This window comes from Cajanus cajan, chromosome 6, assembly GCF_000230855.2.
Source record: "Cajanus cajan strain Asha chromosome 6, NIPB_CcT2T_4, whole genome shotgun sequence".
Lineage (NCBI taxonomy): Eukaryota > Viridiplantae > Streptophyta > Magnoliopsida > Fabales > Fabaceae > Cajanus > Cajanus cajan.
This window is the reverse complement of record NC_138522.1, coordinates 46,950,917-46,972,025: the sequence shown is the minus strand read 5'-3', so window position 1 is coordinate 46,972,025 and position 21,109 is coordinate 46,950,917. Positions and strand designations below refer to the sequence as shown.

The window sequence follows — 21,109 nt, the reverse complement described above, 5'->3', positions numbered from 1 at the left end:
AATTAGATTAAACCGATGATCCAAACTAAATTAATTAAGTCCAATTATTTTCCTTGATCAGATTAGATTCATTCTAAACCAATTAAATCTAATCTTAATTAATTCAAATCACAAATTTAAATTTCAGATAATTTTGAGAACCAAATTTATTATTATTATATAATATTATGATCTTGTAATAAATATATATAATATTATGATTCTAATAGTAATACATAACAAAATTATTATAATGCATGAACACTACTTACATTTGTAATTTAGGCGATTTAATCATATTTGAAGAACTACTTTAATAAACATTGGAATAACTTTATTTCAAACATAAGACTATTTTATTATTTTAATTTCATACTTTTTACATTATTTTTTTACTTACGGTTGAATGTTATTCACACTTTTTAATAATAGGTTTTCATTTAAATTTTGAGATAAATTAATAAATTTTTGTTTTAAAAAAATATCAACCATTTTTTTTTCAAAAAAACTAATTAATCCTAACCAAATCAACCCATTGTTAATCGATTTGATTTGGTTTAGATAGCAAATTTTGTTTTGATAAATCCAATTCAGTTCAAACCGATTAAAATTGATGGCTCCATCAACACCCTACATTTTAAATTTTAATGCCTTAAAAGGCCAATTTACTAAAATACTAGAGGGCCAATATTCAACATTTGGGAAAACTGTTATAGCAGGTGACGTCTTTCTCGCCCCTCGATGATCCATCCTCTAAAATGTCCTTGTTAAATATTAAGGGTCTCCTGGGACTAAATATATATATAAAAATAATAATAATAATAATAATAATAATAATAATAATAATAATAATAATAATAAATCCCACTAGTTTTGTCGAAGAGTCAACTAAGTTAAGTACACTGTTTTCTAATTTTCCTAAACAATTTTATGCAGCCAAATCACAGGAAAATCAACAAAACACCATAGTATAATTCTAGTATCAACACAATGTAAAACAAGCATAGTACAAAAAGCCAAATACACAAGGGAAAAAAAGATTATTATTTATTTGCACCGAGTCTTTCCCTTCCATGCAAGCATTTCAACTTTCATTTCCCATCACCAAGAATGAGGTGAGTGCACTTTCTACGCACCAATATGTTCATCCAACAGTTAAAATTTCAAAATCTCTAGTTTTATGTACAACCTTTTAAGCATTTTGTTCAACCTGCAGACAAAATAAACAAAATAACAGATTACAGGCTAAAATGGATATATTTGTCACTACGTATGCATATATCAAAAGATTAAAAACCATGCTTGATTCAATCGCAAATTTTGCACATTTGGTAGTTCCCGCATAACCTGATCCTTAAAAATAGAGGTAAAGAACTCACCTGAAAGTTTGATGACTAAAGGGTATCAACTATTCACTCCCGAAGTCTTCATAACTCAAGCCTTCTGATATGGAGTCCAGCCTATTATTGTCTATTTTAAAACCAAGAAAACAATGGTATTAGCATTGAGGCACAAAATAACAAATTACAGGTGAGTTGAGATTGTTTCTCACCTTGCTCTCCTCTGTCAAGGAAGTTCTCATTATCCGCAGCTAGGAAGGGTGACCTAGAATAGGTCTCCAGTATATCTGTCAAATAAAAAGCTAAACTATTAGTGCTAATGAAATATCCGCAGCTAGGACGATACACTGTGTATATAGCATGAAAATCGGCTTCAAACTTGGAAAAATCAACATGAAACAAAAATTGACTGGCATTTTACTCATCATTATCAGCAAAGATTCGCTTTCACTGACAAGTAATAGTACACAATGCATGCAGATGTACACAGGGACCCACACAAACATGAGAGAGGACATACCAGAACTCTGAGAAAAATCAGCAGTCAGATCTGAAAGGCTAAAATTTCTGGGAATCTGCCCCAAAAATCCAAATGAAGAAGTATCTGGATCTAGGACTGCCTCATTCAGAGAATGTGAGTTGGATTCAACATTAGTGAATGATGTAACTGAAGCACCACCAATAGTCGGGCGTGCTTCCAGAACATTTCCATCAGTACCAAATATGTAAGGAGAACAACCAGAATATCCAGGTTCAGATTTGATCATACCACCATTGATTCCTTGCATCAGACCCATGTTTGAACTTTGAGCAGAAAGCATGCTCGGAGGGCCATTAATCCTATTTCCATGAGCAGACATATCAACTGCAGCATGCATACTTGAATGGAGTGATGACCCGCCATTATTAAACACATTAGATAATCTGGAATCAACAGGATGTTGCATATTTTCTGGCTTCAAACTTGTTTGGGTTCGGTCTGCAGTGTAGCATGCTGGATTTTCAGGTACTGCAACATAAAGTAACATTAAAAACGGTCAGAATCAAACATTCAATAACATGTGTGGAATAAAAAAGTAGGTTACTCTACCTCTTTCATCTGTGTATTTCCTCAATCACTATATAACAGTAAAATCTGTGCTTTGAATATTTAGAATGACTGAAGTTAAAAAAATAATAATAATAATAAAAAAGCAGAAAGTCATAAAATTATTTTATGTTAGTCTCTCCTATTTCAAGAAACTCATTTTCTTCTATAATAAGTCAGACAGGTTTCTTTTCAGTGATGCCCAACCATTTTGCATTCTAAAATATTGCAACCAAATAACAAGGCAATTAAAACAAAATATGCGTTTACATACTTCAATCTTCTTCACACCATGTATAAGATAATCCCACTTTTTTTTTATGCTATATGTTAGGAATCAAGAATTGTAAAGAGAAAGAAAGGAGAGATTCTATTGAATAGGATGGAAAGAACACAAAATAGTTGAGATAACTCTCCTCCCAAGGTTCCCCTTCACAAAGGATTTCTCCTTTTACAAGCTAACCTCAATTTACAAATGAAAAGATATGAAATCCTCCCTTCTACCAAGTAACCTATTTATAGATATGACGGGGCTGGCTCATGATATCCTTCTAGCCTTTATTCTATATCCTAACAATACCACCCTTCCCAAAGAAAAACTTGTCCTCAAGGTTGGAATCTTAAAACTGGAAAAAATGACACATCAAAACATTCTAGTTGGGACTCAAACAAAACAACACCCTCAAACAACTAATTACAAAGCTACTGACCCCACTTGATTGAGCATGCAAATGACCCATTATGTATTTCAAACTTGTAGTGCCTTTTCCATAGGTTTGGGCTTTGCAAATCAAGTAAAATATTTGGACACGCTTTGTAAAATTTCAAACCTGCTCCCTTCCTCTTTCTCATCCTTCAAAGCCAAATCATTCACTTTAACAGGATGATGTGCCTCTTTCCTGTTCATCCATGGAAGATCAATACCCACTGTCCATTGCATACAATCTCAGTTCTGGCGGCTTTGGTGTTGGTGGTGGTGGAGGTATGAGTGGGTACCATATAACTTGGATTTCAATAGCCATTGTCTGCCATATCCGATCTGGCAGTTCCGGCAATGAAAGTTTGGTCAGCGATGCAAGGTGGGTGACCTACAAACATTGAGTTGAATATCAATTCCATCTAAACATTGGGTTGTTCCTGTGGTTTCTTTGTTGACTTCTACTGCATCTTGAAGAACTTTTCAGTGGCGGAACCCAATGTGCTGATCTTGTAACTCCTCTTTCTTGCCCAAGAACAGGTCATGTCTCCACCTGGCACATTATCATTAGAGTTCTAGCCACTCTGTCATTTTACCAAAAATTTGGCTGCTGATCTTGTCCTTTGCAGTGTGTATCCCTTGTTTCTTGATTAATGTCTCCACTTCATGGATGTAGGTTGCTGTCTCAACTTTCTCTTCTACCTTCAGGTTAGTCAATTCTTCAAAAACATCACTACCACAACTATCTTTGAATCTTTTGATCAAAGCTGTGGAAAATGACTCCCAATTTGAATTTGGGTTCTCTTGGCAGTTGGCACCAAGAATAGAACCAAACTATCACCACACCCTCCCTTCTCATAATGTCATTTGCAATATACCAGAAGAAGGGATTTCTTGAACCTCAAAGAATTTCTCAGCTCTAGCAATCCACCCAAGTGAGTCATTACCTTCGAAAGTAGGTTATTCAACTTTCTTGACCCAAGAAAGAAGAGGAAGGTCTTCTTCCTCAGACCCTCCTTTCTCCTCCTCTTCCTTGCTAATTTCTCGTTTTTATTCGCAAATTGTCCCCCTCAACAGATGATGGCTTCTTGGTTTTCATCAAATCATTAATGTAGTCTATATCAGCCTTTAATTCCGCAGATTAATGACAACTTTCTCCAATGCTCCAACTCGATTGTGCATCTCTAACACCAGCTCTCCCTCGAAGATCCGACATGTTAGACCAATTGTTAGGAACCAAGAATTGTAAAGAGGATGAGATGAAAGATTTTATTGAATAGGATGGAAAGAACACAAAATAGGAGAGATAACTCTCCTCCAAGGGTTTTCCCTTCGCAAAGGATTTCTCCTTTTACAAAGAGCCAAAGCTCAATTTACAAATGAAAAGATATGAAATTCTTCCCTCTACCGAGTAACCCATTTATAGATATGATAGACCAGGCTCATGATATCCTTCTACCCTTTATTCTATATGCTAACACAATACTTTCAAAACAAATGTAAGAGAACCCTAAAAAAATATAATATTTTGTTTTATATTCATCCAACATCAAATTATATTCTATCACTTTGCCTGTTTTTTTGACAAGCTAAACACTTTGGGAAATTTTGAATTGTTTCTTTCTTTAACAAACAAGGAATTTATTATGAAATAAAAAAACAAGAGAATAAGAATTTTGAATTTTATTGTATTTGTTACAGTTATAGACCTTGTTTAGGAGTCTTGTGGATTAATATTCTTAGAATCACTCCATTTTATCAACAAGGAAGAATTTAGATGCATATGTTATGGTTTATCATTAGATAACTCTTGAAATGTCCACGATGAAAAACTTCAACTGCACAAAACAATCTACAACAAAAAAGGGATGGTAACATTGTTCAGAGAGGCAAGGTAAAAGACTTGCTTGCAGGGATATGTGACCCATTAGAGTTTGGTAGTGATGAAACTGCAGGAATATGTGACCCATTAGACGTAGGCAGTGATGCAACAGCAGTTGAGTGTAACTGCATTAATTGTACTTGTTGATCCAGCAATTTGTTGAATTGCATTATTTGCTGCTTCAAAACCAATCTTGCATAATAAGCCTGGAAGAACTCTTCATTTTCTTCCTCAAGCTTTTGCCAAACTGAAAAAATTGAGGGGAAAAAAAGAAAATTAAAATATAGAACATTTAATGATGGAAGCAAGGTGACAGTCGTTCTTTTACACCAATGCCCATCAGCAGTACTAAATAGCAATTTGAACAACTATCGACTACCAAATCTTAATTATACCCCCAAGAGAAATGGAAAAGGCACTGCGTTGGATAATCATTGACAAGGGTAAAATGAAACTACTAATTGCAGCTGCAGCTAGACAAGCAATCGCATGAAGTTACACAAGCTTCCATATTTTGGCTTGTTTTAAAAAAGAATCAATTATCTTCCTTATAAGGTAAGTCCAAATATTAAACCACAGTAAATGTAAATTAATTACATAAAGAATAAATGAGAAGGCAATAATAGAAGTGTTATAATCAGAAAACAAGAATTGAAAACTTATTTGATAGTTCATGAATCAGAACTCTAGTGATGTCTTATACAGGCATGCTTCCTTTAGCTCATTGATCTAATTCAATATATAAAGCAACCTAGCTAATTTCTATCAAAGTTTTCAACGGCGCCAAATAGCAGCACCACAATCACAAAATCACATCAGAGTGACTGGAACATGCTACAAAAATTGAAAAATGTCACAGTTTGAAGTAGAAGCCATCCCAGCTGCAATAGCAGATGAAATCATAGAAAATTGTGGCTGGAGAGGGTTACGGAAAACCTATTTTAACCATGAACAAACATTGTTCAGGGCTGTCCAGCAAACCGTGACCTTTGGTGCCTTGCTTTGTTCTGGTCACACTTTCTATTTTTTAATCACTCGAAAACAGGTCTTTCATCTCACTGCCTTGTGCTCTCTTATATGTTTTACCCTTAATTTTTTTATTCTAATTGGCTAGAATAGCTCAATAGCAGCAATCCTGCTACCCGCTATAGCATTTTCAGGGTTGGCCACTTCTTGTTGCTATTTACTATTTAGGATTGACAGCTATGATTTATAGTTCCTGTCACTATAGGCATTCAGAAGTTCACTTTTTTCAGCCAATTAAAACTACCAGCAATTTATACAGGCGTCTTCCATTTCCTTAATTTGAAGAATTAGTAAAAGTAAAATTTTTACCCGATTGGTTTTCCACAAGATAATCAGATAGCAGATAGAATACAAACAACCAATAACACCCAATGGCAGAGCAAGACAAGGTGGAAAACAATTAAGTGAAGGGAGGCCATCTTTAGGATGAAAAAAGTTTATATAGAAAGTATTAAAGTTAAACCTAGATTAGATTGGCCTAAGCTTTCATTTGGTACAATCATAGTTATCAATCTTAGATTGTAGCACAGAGCGAGTGGCCCCAAAAACACTATAGTGGGGCTGCTATACTAAAGTTCATACATAGCATACACTGTAAATAAATAAATAATGGTCCCTTTCAGATTCTCAAACACCAAACCATAAGACTTTCTTGGAATTTTATCATTCCTCTATCATTTTAACACAAATCTAAATAAGATAAATAGAATGGGGATACTGAACATACAATCAAGAACAACAATGATATCCTAACAAAAACATGCCCCTTTATAAATTCTAATTATCAAGTCTTTTGAATTTTTTTGCACAACACAATCCACTAAACTAATTGGTTGAGAACAGCCAATAACTGCTAATTTTACCAAATGAACCAGGACGCCAGCATCATCATCAATGCACATGAGTCCTAAGAACATTTTCTGAAGGGAAAATATTTTAGTTGTACACTACACTTCATGTCATAAACCCATAACTCCATTATTAAGTGAATGCAATGTGACAGCCTGAGAATTTTAGAAAACTTTAAAGGAGAAAAATACAACTGATTTATGGATAAGATTTCCAGCATACAAAAAGGATGTTCATTTTTAAAATCCCATCATGACATATGTTGCACAGAGACCCCCTTCAAAGTGATGCTAACACCTCCAAGTTGGAGTCTCCAACCACTAAAAAAACTAAACTAAGTTCTTTCCTCCAATGTTGTACAGCAAATGTACAGCCAAAGTTTGTGCACAAAATTGGAAAGCTAGACTACAACAAGTCTCCAACATTCAAACCTTAATCAGATTAGAGAAACCTATGTCCTGTTAAGAACAGTAAGTTTGACAATCATGATAATAAAAGCACAACATCCACAATGAAATGAAAAGTACTGCAACAGTAAATTAATTAGAGTTTTTAATCACGTTGAATGCTGTATAACATATCAAAAGAGTCTGACCAAGTGAAGATGGAGTAAAATACAAATGAACAAAAATATTTTTAAAAAACGCCAATGGCAGAAATAAACATTTTCTTTACCTAGTTCGGTGAAACCAGGCTCTATTTTTGCTTGAGCTAGCAGTGTTTCCACAACTTCTTTCTGGCTCATGTATAGTTGTAGACATCGTTCTATGAGATTTTGCACCTGTAACATAACAAGTAAACCAAAAAGAAATTATGGTCCGACCTCTGATAGATATAATATGATCTGAAAAGTATAGGGAATAGTGAAGAGATTCGAAAGAGGGACACGGGGAAGATTTCAAAATAGGGCAAACACAACAACTCAAAAAGAGATGAATTCAATTTGAAAAGACTCAAATCCTATAGCCAGCCAGAATAAACCCTCAATCCATACAAATGACATCTTTCCAACACCCTAAACTAATAAAACCTTAATAATGGCATCCATATCTCAAAATGAGTGCAGAACAATGAAGGCACATAACAAAGAATTTATCACATATCAAATGTTCATAATCGAAAAACAAGCTAGCTCGAAACAACAAGTTATTTACGCAGAAATCCAACTTACCAGCTGGATATCTTGACGGGAAACCCGTCTCACGGATCCGCCCGACATATCGAAAGTTCCCAAAACAATCTGTTAACAACTACCTGAAAACATAACAACAGTACAGGGAAATAGGTTAGTAAACCGGTTCACTGCTTCAGTTTCAACCAAAAGAGAAAACAAGTCAATTTGTGACGAAACTTCACCCACGCACAACAGAACCGTAATTCGGAAAGAAAAAAAAAATCGCAAAACATCAGGCAAAGGATAAGCTAGAAAATCGACGATTCCTAATTCTCTAACGAAGCAATAGAAACAAACTACAAAAAAAAAATAATAATAATAAATAAATAAATGGAAGGTGTAGCGGCAAAGGTGGGATCAAAGAAAGACAGGTGAGAAAAAGTTAGGGGATGAGGAACCCTATCGGAAACGCGAGGGAAGGTGAAAATCAGTAAATCGATGCATGTGGAGTGTGTGGTGAAGCGAAATTGGAGGGAAAAGTAGTTGCAGTTGTAATTGAGAGAGAGATTAGGGATTTGAAGTTGACCTTCAGCTTCAATGGAGAAATTAAAAGTGACGAGGACAGAGATGGAGAGAGAAGTGGGTGTGGGTTCATTTTACGCTACACATACTTGTTACAGTGGAGCACGCATATTCCACCACCTTTAACTTTTATATCAATTGAATACACATTTCAGACTTTAACACATTTACCTCTCAGTTCTCACACCCTCTTCTTATGTTGTAATGCTTAACTTAAATGCCATTAACACTTTTTTTTTAAATACCATGTCATTTTTCTATCATCTATATCAGTATCACTAATCAATAATAATACTACCTCTCTACTTTGGAAAGAATATTTTTTTCTTTTTTATAACACACAATTTATATTCTTTTATATGCAAAGTTTTTTTTTAATTATAATAAAATGTATTAATTATAACTCTTTAAAGAATACATACTCTACTATTTAGAATAAATATGAATATTAATTATTTTTATTTATTGATAATTTTTATAAAATATTAAAATTTAATTTAGAAATAAAAAATATATAAATTGAAAAATATAAAATATTAAAAATAATTCTTAAAAGTACCCTTATTTAAAAAATATACAAAACATTTTTGTGAAATAATAAATTTTACAAATATTCTCATTTAAAATGATTATTCTAATTTTTATGCATGCAAAATATTTTTTATAATTTATTAGATGGGTTCCCTGGTCAATAAAATCTTTAAAAAAAACATTAAAATCAATTTTTATATGTTAAATATTATTTTGCATAAGAACTTTTTGAAAATTATCATTTGACAGGAATGGTTTTAAGGTTTCTTTTAAGTTTTTATATAATTAAACTTTTTTATTTATTATATTTATTTACAAATTAAATTTTAATAATTTAAAAATAAAATATTAATAATTAAAAATAATATCATATCACAATATAAATTATTTATTTTAAATCTAAAATTCATCTTTATATATTAAATATGAATAGTCTTTATATATTAAATACGAATAGTGATTTTTCACCACAATACTTACAAATATTTTTCTTTAATGAAAAAATATTTAGATATTCTTTGAATTTATCTATTTAAATTTATATTTATGATATTTATTTAAAATTTAAATTTAATATTGAAAAATAAAATATTTATAATTAAAAATAATCTTATATAATAATATAAATTATTTATTATCAATTTAAAATATAATTTAGATATTTAAAAATATTTATTTATTTGAATCAAAAAAAATATTTATTTATAAAATTTTAATATAATTTATATATATATATATATATATATATAATTTATGAGTTAATCATCCTTATATTACTAGTGTAAAGTTCTTTTACGGTGGCAATCAATCATATCTTTTAAAGTTGCTTATTTTATTATTATTTCATTAAATAAGTAACTGACATGTCACTGTTAAAAGATATAATTTTTACACTGACAGTGTAGGGATGATTAACTCATAATTTGTTACACATTTTAGTTATATATAATATGTATTTAACATATGAAATACATGTAACCTTTCATTAACCATTGATTAAAACTTAGATCTAGGAATGTCAAAAAAATTTGTACCCATAAATATTTACGGATAAAATCTCATACTGATAAAAAATAGATATTATAAATAAATATCTCACAAATAATGGATATGAGTATTTTTTATATCCGTATGTTAACAAGGAGTTTTTTACTCAAATAATACTATTTTAAAAAAAATTACCCAAATAACAACTATGCAAATTTATTTTTTTAACTAGCACCATTTACTGTTCACGTTTCGGAACAGACCGTTCTAAAATCAGAACAGACCATTCCGGATTAAAAAATAACACATCGAAAACAAATCAGAACGGGCCGTTCCAAAATCAAAATTAGCACATAAAAAGTGAAACCAGAACAGTCCGTTCTGCTTTCAAAACGGGCCGTTCTGACCTACAAATAAAATATATTTTTTTTCGATTTTCATTTATCAAATGCCAAAACTCAGCAACTAACATCAAATAATTAAATTTATTGAATATTAACATTATAAATATATCTAAATAAATTTATTAAAATTCAATACAACAATAAAAATCAATGGTGGTAGAAACTGATTATGTTGTTATTTAATGTCCATCTCTGTTTTAATTCTGCTAGACTTTGGCGGACCATTGAAAATTCGCTTGAGTTCTGGATTTGACCATAAAGTTGGACCAGTGTAAGTAGGTCAATAATCTTCATGTCAGAGCTCTCCAAATGAAATGTTTGACCCGCTGGAAAATTTACAATAAAACTAAATAAAATATGGTATGATTGCAACAAGTTCCAAAAAAATATACGAACGACGGAGAAAGTTAAGTATACTAAAAGTGATACGAAATTTGCCTAGTTTGAGAAGCGCAATGAGGAATGAGAAAAGAATAGGAATAAAGTATTCAGCGGTGATGAATCAGTAACAGTAACACTACTTGTGCAACACCAAAGCATCTTTTTTACCGGTTAATTTCTACATGAGTAAAATACTACTTATAATCGCATGCTCAGATCAATTATCATATCTCAATTTTTAGTTTATTTGTACTAATTAGTTTTGGTAACATTAAGTATTAATTGATTTTTATTAATATTAAAATAATATTTCATCAATAAAATTTATATGTTTTAAATATAAATTAATTATTGATACCTCGGTATATCTATGAAAAAAACCAGTTTTGGTAACACCAAATAATTTGTCTGCCTAAGCCAAATATTGTTGGTCCATAAGAATTTATTGAAATGGTGACGGCGTCTTGATCATGATAGAGACGAGACGAAGAAAGATGGGCGATGAAGATGTGTGCTCTGACACTCCCAGTGGGTAGCCATGGCTTCACTTTCTGTTTTCACCAACTCACATGTAGGGATGGGGATGGGTTCCATAGAGGCGGATAATAGTAAACTCGCCTCCATTCCGCTGAATAAAAATTGGCCACGTATCCATTTTATATCTGCATAAATATTCATGAATTTCTAAAATACCCACGAATATTTATGGATATTCATGGGTATTTATAAATTTTTTAAGAAATTAAAAAATTATATTATAAATAATTTTAAATTTATATTTAATGTCATTGAAATATTAAAAATAAAAATTCAGTGTTAATTTTGAACTTGCATTTAACGTTAATTTTGTTGAAATAATAATAAAAATGCAAGATAATCAATAACTTAAAATATATCAATCTCATAAGTAAGATAGAGTCTCATCACAAAGCTACAATAATTCAATCTCATAATTCTAAACAAAAGTAAACAACTTAAAATACATAAATCTTATTGGTCCAAACAAAGCTATAAAATTAATTAAATTACATCCAACATAATTCTATAACATGCTTAACACATGTTGGTAACTTCATCAACACTTTTGTAAGAAAATAAGATGAGAGAGTGTAATTTTAGGGTTATGTGATACAAGGATAATTAAAATATTTATGAAATATTATTAAATGGGTACCTGCGGGTATGAATATCATACCCGCCCCCGCCCCATTTATAAACGGGTAAAAAATTATTTGTTCCCATTATTCGCGGGTACCCAAATGACCTATCCATTTATTATTCATAATGGATTTTACCCGCAAATATCGCAAGTGCGTGTATTTTTGTCATCCCTAATCACTGACATGTGTATTGGGTATTTTGGATTTGGCCCATTATTATTAGGCCGTGTTCTTTTTTTTTAAAAAAAGGTAATGTAATATTTTTAATTATGTTGTAAGATCATATATATATATATATATATATATATATATATATATATATATATATATATATATATATATATATATATATATATATATATATATATATATATATATATATAACTTAAGGCATAAAATTGGATCACTTTTTGTATTGGGCTTCTAAAATTATAATTTTATAGTCCAAAATGTGTTTTAGACAATAATATTTATTTATATGTGTTCTAATATTTATGTGAATATTTGTTAATGTAAAGTAATGTGTGAGAAAATGAGAATCAAGTCAAATTTTAAAGGAATTAGAAATACATACAAGTGCTGAAGATGCACACCAAAAAAAAATTTGTCACTACTTACGTTCAACATTTCATATGGTTTTGAGAGTAAAAGAAAATCAATAATTCAACTTTATTATCTTTGGTGTTAATTTTGATTGCCTAGCATCAAATCTACGATGTTATTATGACACTTAACATGGTAACTTTTACAATTAATATCAATAGATACAATAACTCTATGTGATTCTCTTGTTTAATAATAATTTTTTTTTGTTTAGTGTTACACTTTAAAGCTTCCCCATTTAATGCATGTTTGTCCATGCTTAATGCCAACACTATAATAGCTCTCTATGACTCTTAAACTAAGCAAGAATTATCTCTTGCTTAGAGTCAAACTCTTTATGGTTCTTTATAACTTTCACTCTTAGCCAAAACTCACTTTTACTTAACATGAAATTTATAGAGGTTTTTGTAACTTTTTCACTTAGCAAAAATTGTACGAGCTTAATATCAACAATACAAAATTTTTACAAATTAATGAGGTTTTCTTTCTATTGGGTTTTCCACAAAACTAATCTTCTTATAATTATCATATGGTCTCCTTTAAAATATTTTACTAGACAAATTTAAATAATTTATGGTTCATCATTTATATACAACAATACCAAACTTAAAGGAACATATAATCACACCATTAAATCACATTCAGGATTCAAGAATGATCAATACATATCAAAAATCTCAAGAATAACACAAGATACACTATAGTTGAAAAATTGTACCAAAACACAATATTAAAGACTTGGGGACACCACATTCCCTTACACACAGACAATTACAAACAAATGAAGTTTAGGATAAACCTCTCTACGTGCAATTCAAGTCACACCCATAAGCAAGATAATATTACTCTCCTTTGTGACAGTAATGCAATTGCTCTAGGTTGCTATGTTGTTAATCTTTGTTTGACCGCTGCACTTCATGCGAAACTTGTAGGTGTCATGAATTCTATTGAAATTGCCAACCAGAAGATTTGCAGGAATGTGATTCTAAGACAACGCTTTTACCTTCCAATAACTTTTATGTGGTGCCTTTTAAGCTTCAAAATCGTTTAAAAAAATTTGTATTTTTCAAACACATCACATATGAACTTAAGAGTTTCTCATATTTAGCGATTAGAGAATATTTGTGCTGATAGGCTTGCTGCCTTTGAGACACATCATGTTGGGTTCAAATGATGGGACACCATCCCGAATTTTGTTATAAAGGAATTTGGGTGTAATAGACTAAGACTCCCTCATTATATTTATAGATTTAGTTAACTTCTGTGTTGTTACACGAGTTTTGGTTGAGTTAACAAGGAATTTACAAGTCTTATACATTTTTCTTTAGTTTATTTAAATGAAATTTTTAACTCATTAGAACAAATTTTATATCAAATTTATAATATTAATTTTCATTCATATGATAAATATTTAATGAATACTTGATTAAATTATTTATCTAAATCAACTTCAAATTTGATTACTGCAATTTTTCATTACGGGTTTAAACTAAAAGAGAAAACACCTCTATACGTTTTTTTTTACACGAAAACAATCAATTGCCGCTATACACTAGTATTTGGGTAATTATAGAATTTGGTTAGGGGTGGGCAAAACGAACTGAACTGAACTGAACTTATAAAAACTATACTGAACTTAAAAGTAGTTCATATGAACTGAACTAAACTAAATATTAGTTAGACGAACTGAACTGAACTATTCTTTTGTGTCATTGAACTGAACTGAACTATACTATAAAAACTTGAACTGAACTGCAATTTAAACTGCACTAAACTGTTATGATATTTTGAATTGAACAATTTTGACTCATTGATCTATCAAAATAGGACACATTTGTGAACTTTACTTTATTTTCCATTTTATTTAAAATTTTCAAAGGAAAAAAATATAAAATTAAGTCAAACAAACTCAGTGAATTTTAAGCCTAAAAATAAGTAGTTCAACATAGCTCAATTGATCCGTTAAGTTCAACAAAATTGATACAATTTTTTTTCAAATCACTTTTTTTCTAAAATTTTGGTTATTAGACTATCGAGCTAATCTATTAAGACATAACATGTTAAACACATTTAATTTTTATTCTTTTATAAAAATAGTTCAATTTTTATAATTCAGTTCAGTTTTTATAGTTCAGTACAGTTCAACTTTTCAATAGTTCAGTTCAGTTCAGTTTTTTTTAAACAATTCAGTTCAGTTTTTTTTACAAACAGTTCAGTTTTTTATAGTACAGTTCACCACCAGTTCAGTTCAGTTTAGTTTTTTTTGCCCACCCCTAAATTTGGTTAACCATGTCATCGGTGTATAATATCTTATCTCAGTAAAATTAAAAAAAAATTAAAAAATTAAAATAAAAATCATTATTTTTATTGATTTTTTTATATCTATATTGAATAAAAAGCATTGCATTTTGATTAAAAACTAATTTGGTCTCTTATAATATTTTTTTTCTTCAATTTAGTCTCACTTTAATTTTTGGTTTCAATTTGGTCCCCAATAATTTAAATGCAATTTGGGACTCCCGTCTAAATGATTTAGACGGTGTTAACTGTTGGCCACGTGGATGCACACGTGGATGCCAAATTTTTTAACTGGAGCCAAAACGGCTCGTTCTGGTTGCACACTTCATGTGTTAATTTTGCACCTGGAACGGGCCGTTCCAGATGCAAAATTAACACATCAAGAGTGCAACCAGAACGGGCCATTTTGATTTCAGAACGGGTCGTTCGGGTTCCAAAATGCCAAACCCAAACTGGATGATTATAGTCGGTGACAGATCCAGAAATTTTAGATCGTGGAGGCAATACTTATTTATATATTTGTAATATTAAAAATTGTACATATAAATTTTAAAAGTATAAATATTATAGTTATTTTTTACAAGTTTTTATATCTACAATTACGATTAAGGATGAAAATAAATTAGGTCAAATTATGTTATATTATAATTTAACAGAATTAAACCTAATTTTTATTAAAAATAAATGTTATTAATATGATATATTTATCTGTCATAGACATTTTTAAAATGTTTAGTTAGAACTACAATCTTAAAAACCTACTTAATAATAATTTAACACTAATAAAAACATAAAAATAAATATGTTAAATCTTATAAAAATCAAATTTAATTTATTTATCATATAAAGATGTTTTTTATATGTGATATAAATTTTTACAATTTTGATTTTTTTTATCAACATATACAATAAATAAAAAGCACAAAAGTTTGACAAATATGAGATAAATAAATAATTCTTCGAAATTTATATTTTATACATATGATAATTTAAATATATATATATATATATATATTAGAATATAATTTTTATTTTTAAAAGTATATTATTTTTTAGATAAAAAAAATTATGTATGTGTAAATGGTTTGTCTTTGATCTTTGAATCGCATTGTGTGTTGGTTGGCGTTCTAGAACGGCCCGTTCTGAATTCGAAACGGTCCATTTTGGAAACCATAACGGCCCATTCTGATGCACTCGTTGGTGTTAAATAATGCATCTGGAATGTCCGTTCCGGATGCAAAATTTACGCAACATGAATACAACTAGAACGGCCCGTTCCGGTTTCAGATGCAATGTAAAATTAAGCATCCACGTATGGATCCACGTCCGCATCCAAGTGGCGTCCACGTCACCAGGAATTAACCTCGTTTAAATCATTTGGACGGAAGTCCCAAATTACAATAATTTAAATTATTGGAGACCAAATTGAAATCAAAAATTAAAATGAGACTAAATTAAAACAAAAAAATATTATAATGGATCAAATTAGGTTTTTAACCTTGAATTTTTATTATGTAATTAAAGTAAAGAAATGATGATTCTATATATAATATAATAGAGGTTAATATATTATTTTATTTTTAAATTGAACAAGTCATTAATTATTTTTGCATAGTCTATTGTATTAATTTTGTAATCAAGTAATTTTTATTTTAATAATTATTACCCTAATTTATCAATTTATCTATGAAAAAGTAAGTATTTTATGGGTTATCTATAAGGATGTAATAAGAGGGAAGGTGGATATGGGTAATAAATAGCCTTCCATTACTTGTGCTGACGGATAAATATATTTCTCATATATATTTTTATAATTGTGTAGGTATCACGATGTAGATATTCACCTTTTTTTTAATATATGTGTTATTTTTAAAATATAATTTCAAAAAAAAATTAATAATAATTTATATTTATTCTAATAATTTCTTTAAAAATAATAGTTTAAAAATCAAAACTTAAATTATTCAAATATTATACATAATTTATTAATCAAGATTCTTTAATTTAAAAATTAATATTAATTATTAAAGCATTTTATTCTCATTAATTTTTTAAAAATTAATATATAATTATATAATTGAATATTAATAAATATACATGAATATGATTAGTATGATACTCACTTTATTAACATGTGAATATAAAAAGCATTTATACTCATTACTTATATATACTCATTTACAATATCTATTTTTTACTCATAAATTTTAATCCATCTCTAATTATCTAAGTGATTCATCTTATTCTCATGCCTTGTCACATTTATGAACTAATTTATTAACTACTATCACATGCAATTAAATCAATTAATTTATAATTTTCAACTCCTGATTTATAACTTACTTTAATTTTTATTTTTTTGTCAATCACACACCCCATGTATCTTTCATCTTTACACTTTAATTTTGTCAATAACACACCCTACGCATGTTTCAAACGTTAGCTAAGAAAACAAGAGAGAAAGTAAAAGGAGACACTATTGAAAACAACAGTAAAAGAAGTATCAATAACAAAAAATGCCAAAACAATACATTTCATCCATCACATACTAATTTAGTTGTTACCTTAGTGGAGTCTTTGCACGTAACGTTGATATTTCCAACCTATTAAATTAACTATCACCTTTTCGTAGATACCGTCTGCATATACACATTCCTATCTATGTAGTAAATGAAATGCTACAAAGAAAACTTTTGCTGTTCATACATTTGTCTTTTGCTTTAGACATAGATAGTGATTTTTGTTAAAAGGTTTCAATCAAAAAATAATTTAGGCGTGTTGGTTGTTAACAGAGAAGTAATCATAATTCATTCGGACCCGAAATTTGGTATCCGATTTCTTACTCAATTCAATTTTTTTTTTCCTTTTTCATTTATATTGGTGAAGCAAAATTGGAAGGAAATATTTCCAGGAAAATGTGTACAGGAAACAACTCTACTACACTCCTATAGAGCCTATATTAACCAACACTGGAGTTAATTTTTTTTTAAAAGAAAAAAGTTATATGAGAATTACATTTTTTGAAATTGAAGAAAATTATTTGGCAATGATTTATCTTCATACCACAGTAGCTATGCCACTGTATCTTGGTCTTGTTCTGTCAGTCTCAGGTGAAAGACCCTGTTCTATGGTCTTCCTCTTGTTATTGGCTTGTTGTAGTGATTGTTGCGGCTGTTCTAAATGTGACTCTGACTCTGGCTGAGGATCTTGGGGTTTTGGTGCTTCTTGCAGGTCATTTTGGATTTGTTGTTGTGGTTGAAGCTGTTGAACTTCTGAGTTATCAAGTTTATCTTCTGTTCCTTGCTTTTGATCTTTCAACTTGGTTTTCTTCATATGGGGTTTAAGCTTGTTCAAATCTGACAGCCTCACAGGCTTCAAGAAAAACTCTTCTGCCCCTTCCTCTAAGCATCTGTTGCCAGTTTCACATATTTATCAGAATTTCACTTCAGAAAAGTTGACAAAAATGCAAAATTATAATACAGTACTGAAATATTTCTCCTTCTTACCTGTTAATCCTTGAAGGCACATTCTCAGATGACATGATCACCACTGGTATGTTTCTCAAAGATGAAGATTCCTGAAATATCACAACAGAGGGAATCCTGTAAATTTTTGAGCCTGTTGGTTCCAGGTGGAATAAGTGAGCACATAATTTTCATAGATTCTCAAACGATTTATCACTCAAATCAAATCCAGCTACTACTAAAGTAGGGCCTTTTGGAAAAGAAAATCTTTCCATCACATATTGAACCTGATTTGTTTTGGGTGGAAAACTAAAAGTCAGATAGCAAAATTATTCCAGGATATTACTACTCTTGATGTTTTGTGGTGAGTAATGAAACTAGTCCAACTTGACAACTTTAAGCAACATTAAATTAGAATGAATGCAATTGAAAAGAGTCTCTACAAGGGCCTTTGTTTGTGAAAAGCCAAAACAATCTTAGCCACAAAAACTGAGAAGAAAAGTGGAGAATATAATGGTTAAAAGAGAGATGAGACAGGAATAGAAACCAAAGCATACCTTGATTTTCTTAAGCAAGTCATAGCCTGTCATTCCAGGCATACAGTAATCAGTTATAACAAGATTCACCTCCACCTCCTAAAAAGACACAAAAATCCAAACAATTTGAGAATCCCAGAAAAAGAAACTGATCTGTGGCTAAAAATAATAAAAACCCCAACAAATGATCAAATCATAAAACACCTTTATCCAGGAAAAATAAAATAAAAAATACCTGATGATGATTGTTGGGAGAAACAGATGGTGTACTTGGGTTGCTCTCATCATTCTCATTCAACCCCAGAAACTCTAAAGCCTTGCTACCAGAATCAACTGTGGTAACTGCCATTGAGAAAACATGGTTCATTTGTTTATGAGACAAGATAGTAAACAAGAAAGGGAAAATATAAAAGATAAAATTTATGCTTGAGGTTTTGGTGGGTGTGGCCTAAAAGAGAGTACCTTGATAGGAAGAGGTTCTGAGGAGCCTCTCAATGAGCTTCCTATCTATGAGGCTGTCATCAACAGCCAAGACATGAAACGGTGACTCTGCAGCAGCCATCCCCATTTGGGAAAATTGGATTTTGAAGAGGAAGAGAGGAGGGAGAAAGAATGAATTATGGTTTGTCTATGGGAGGGTGATGAGATTGGAAGAAGAAGAAGAATAGGTTTGTATTGAAATAAGACCCACCAAAATCCCCATCCCAGAAAGCAAGATCCGACCAGATTTCATCCAAAATCTTGCAAAATTTCCAAGTTGATCTTGAATTACCGGGGAAGCAATGAGAAATTATAAGATAAAGGGTAGGAAGAAATAATGAATGAATAAAAAAAGAAAATAAATCTTAGTGAATATTTTTTAGGTTGAGAGAAGAGGTGAGGTTTTATTTATTTATATGGGTTGAGAAATAAGAAAGTAGGATGGAGGCAAAAGAGGAAAGGGGAATGTGAGAGAGAGAGTGGGGCCCATAAAAATCCCTTCAAGAGATACAGGTGAGGTCAGCAATGGTGCCTTTATTTTTCCCCTGCCTGTGAAATCATGTGGCGCTTACCATATCTTGGGCAGGTGGGGGAGACTGCTGCCAAAGAGAGGCCAATTTCTTTTGATTCCCTTTTAAGATTTGCTTCCCATGCCCATCCATCCATCATCTATGTCTCATGCCATCTACATCCATCCATCCATCCGGATGCAAACGGAGAAATATGCCTCTTAATTTCCTTGAAGAAACTAATAAAAGAACACTAACACGTGAATGACGATTATTTTTCTAAACTTTCAATAAGTTATAATATTCGCATAGACTTTTCTTACCTAAAAATATTCACATATCATCATCTCTCTCTTCCCTTTTCTTCAACAATTTATTTTTCTGGGCCATTGATTTTTATTTTTTTACGTCGCCAAACAAAAACAAATATCCCACTCCTACCATTTCTTCAAGATGAGTGCTATAGAAACAACGTCCGAAAATTTAAAATATTAATATTTTATAATAATTTTACTATTAAATAATTATTTAATTTAATATTTTATAATTTAAATTAATTTTTTAAAGATTCAAGAATGTATTTTGGAATACGTTTTCCAAGTTTGTAAAATTTTTCTTTCTTCAAACATGGTCATGATTAAAAACTCGCGTTACCCTATCTTTAATATGAGAAATTGGATATATAAGAATATCTTTATTGTTGAAATTCAAGTGTGAAGTGAAATCTCACATTAATTAGAGTTAAGCATGTTGAATAATATATAAGTGAAAAAGACCACCTACCTAATGCGCTCCGGCAGCATTAAAAACTCCCTAACATTTATATTGAATTTTTTACATAACTAGTTCCAATTCAACATTTGTACATAATGTTGTTTTTTTTTTTTTTTCTGCTATGTGATAGATGGTATGGACCGATTGATGTTTAAGGGAGAAAAAACGAGGCACATGCGAGAAAACGATAAAGTGAAAAGGCACTAACTAGTGGGCCAATTCACCTAAATCTTCTAATGTCTTCTCCCTCTTTTCTCCCTTTCATTATGGCCACGCTTCACGACCAAGACCAAGACTATGAAATTAATTTTGTTTTTCTTTTTTTTCACATTCTTTTAACAATTTAAGAGTCAAATGTTCATACCAATTTATAAAGTTTTACATGAAAGCATGATGGAATGTTCATGGTTCATCATTGATCATTCT

At 30.5% G+C, this 21,109-nt stretch overlaps 2 protein-coding genes across 4 annotated transcripts; both read right to left on the bottom strand.

Annotated features, from left to right (window-relative positions):
• Window positions 1-812: 812 nt before the first annotated feature.
• LOC109815626 (histidine-tRNA ligase) lies at window positions 813-8,715 on the bottom strand. Of its 3 annotated transcripts, none has more exons than XM_020380386.3 (8): window positions 8,561-8,715; window positions 8,032-8,114; window positions 7,536-7,641; window positions 5,011-5,232; window positions 1,840-2,328; window positions 1,532-1,606; window positions 1,359-1,449; window positions 813-1,189 (listed from the first exon to the last, which is right to left on the bottom strand). In XM_020380386.3, exons 2-7 carry the CDS (start codon window positions 8,077-8,079, stop codon window positions 1,388-1,390), a joined length of 1,002 nt encoding a protein of 333 aa, XP_020235975.1. In that variant the 5' UTR covers window positions 8,080-8,114; window positions 8,561-8,715; the 3' UTR covers window positions 813-1,189; window positions 1,359-1,387. The 3 variants fall into 3 exon arrangements, with proteins under 3 accessions (XP_020235975.1, XP_020235976.1, XP_082933378.1); XM_020380387.3 differs by having other exon boundaries at window positions 8,433-8,565; XM_083077252.1 differs by lacking the exon at window positions 8,561-8,715 and adding an exon at window positions 8,217-8,412.
• A 9,002-nt stretch (window positions 8,716-17,717) lies between these two features.
• ARR9 (response regulator 9) lies at window positions 17,718-19,994 on the bottom strand. Its single transcript, XM_020380402.2, has 5 exons — window positions 19,383-19,994; window positions 19,156-19,262; window positions 18,942-19,019; window positions 18,427-18,497; window positions 17,718-18,329 (listed from the first exon to the last, which is right to left on the bottom strand). Exons 1-5 carry the CDS (start codon window positions 19,486-19,488, stop codon window positions 17,978-17,980), a joined length of 714 nt encoding a protein of 237 aa, XP_020235991.1. The 5' UTR covers window positions 19,489-19,994; the 3' UTR covers window positions 17,718-17,977.
• Between the last annotated feature and the right edge of the window lie 1,115 nt (window positions 19,995-21,109).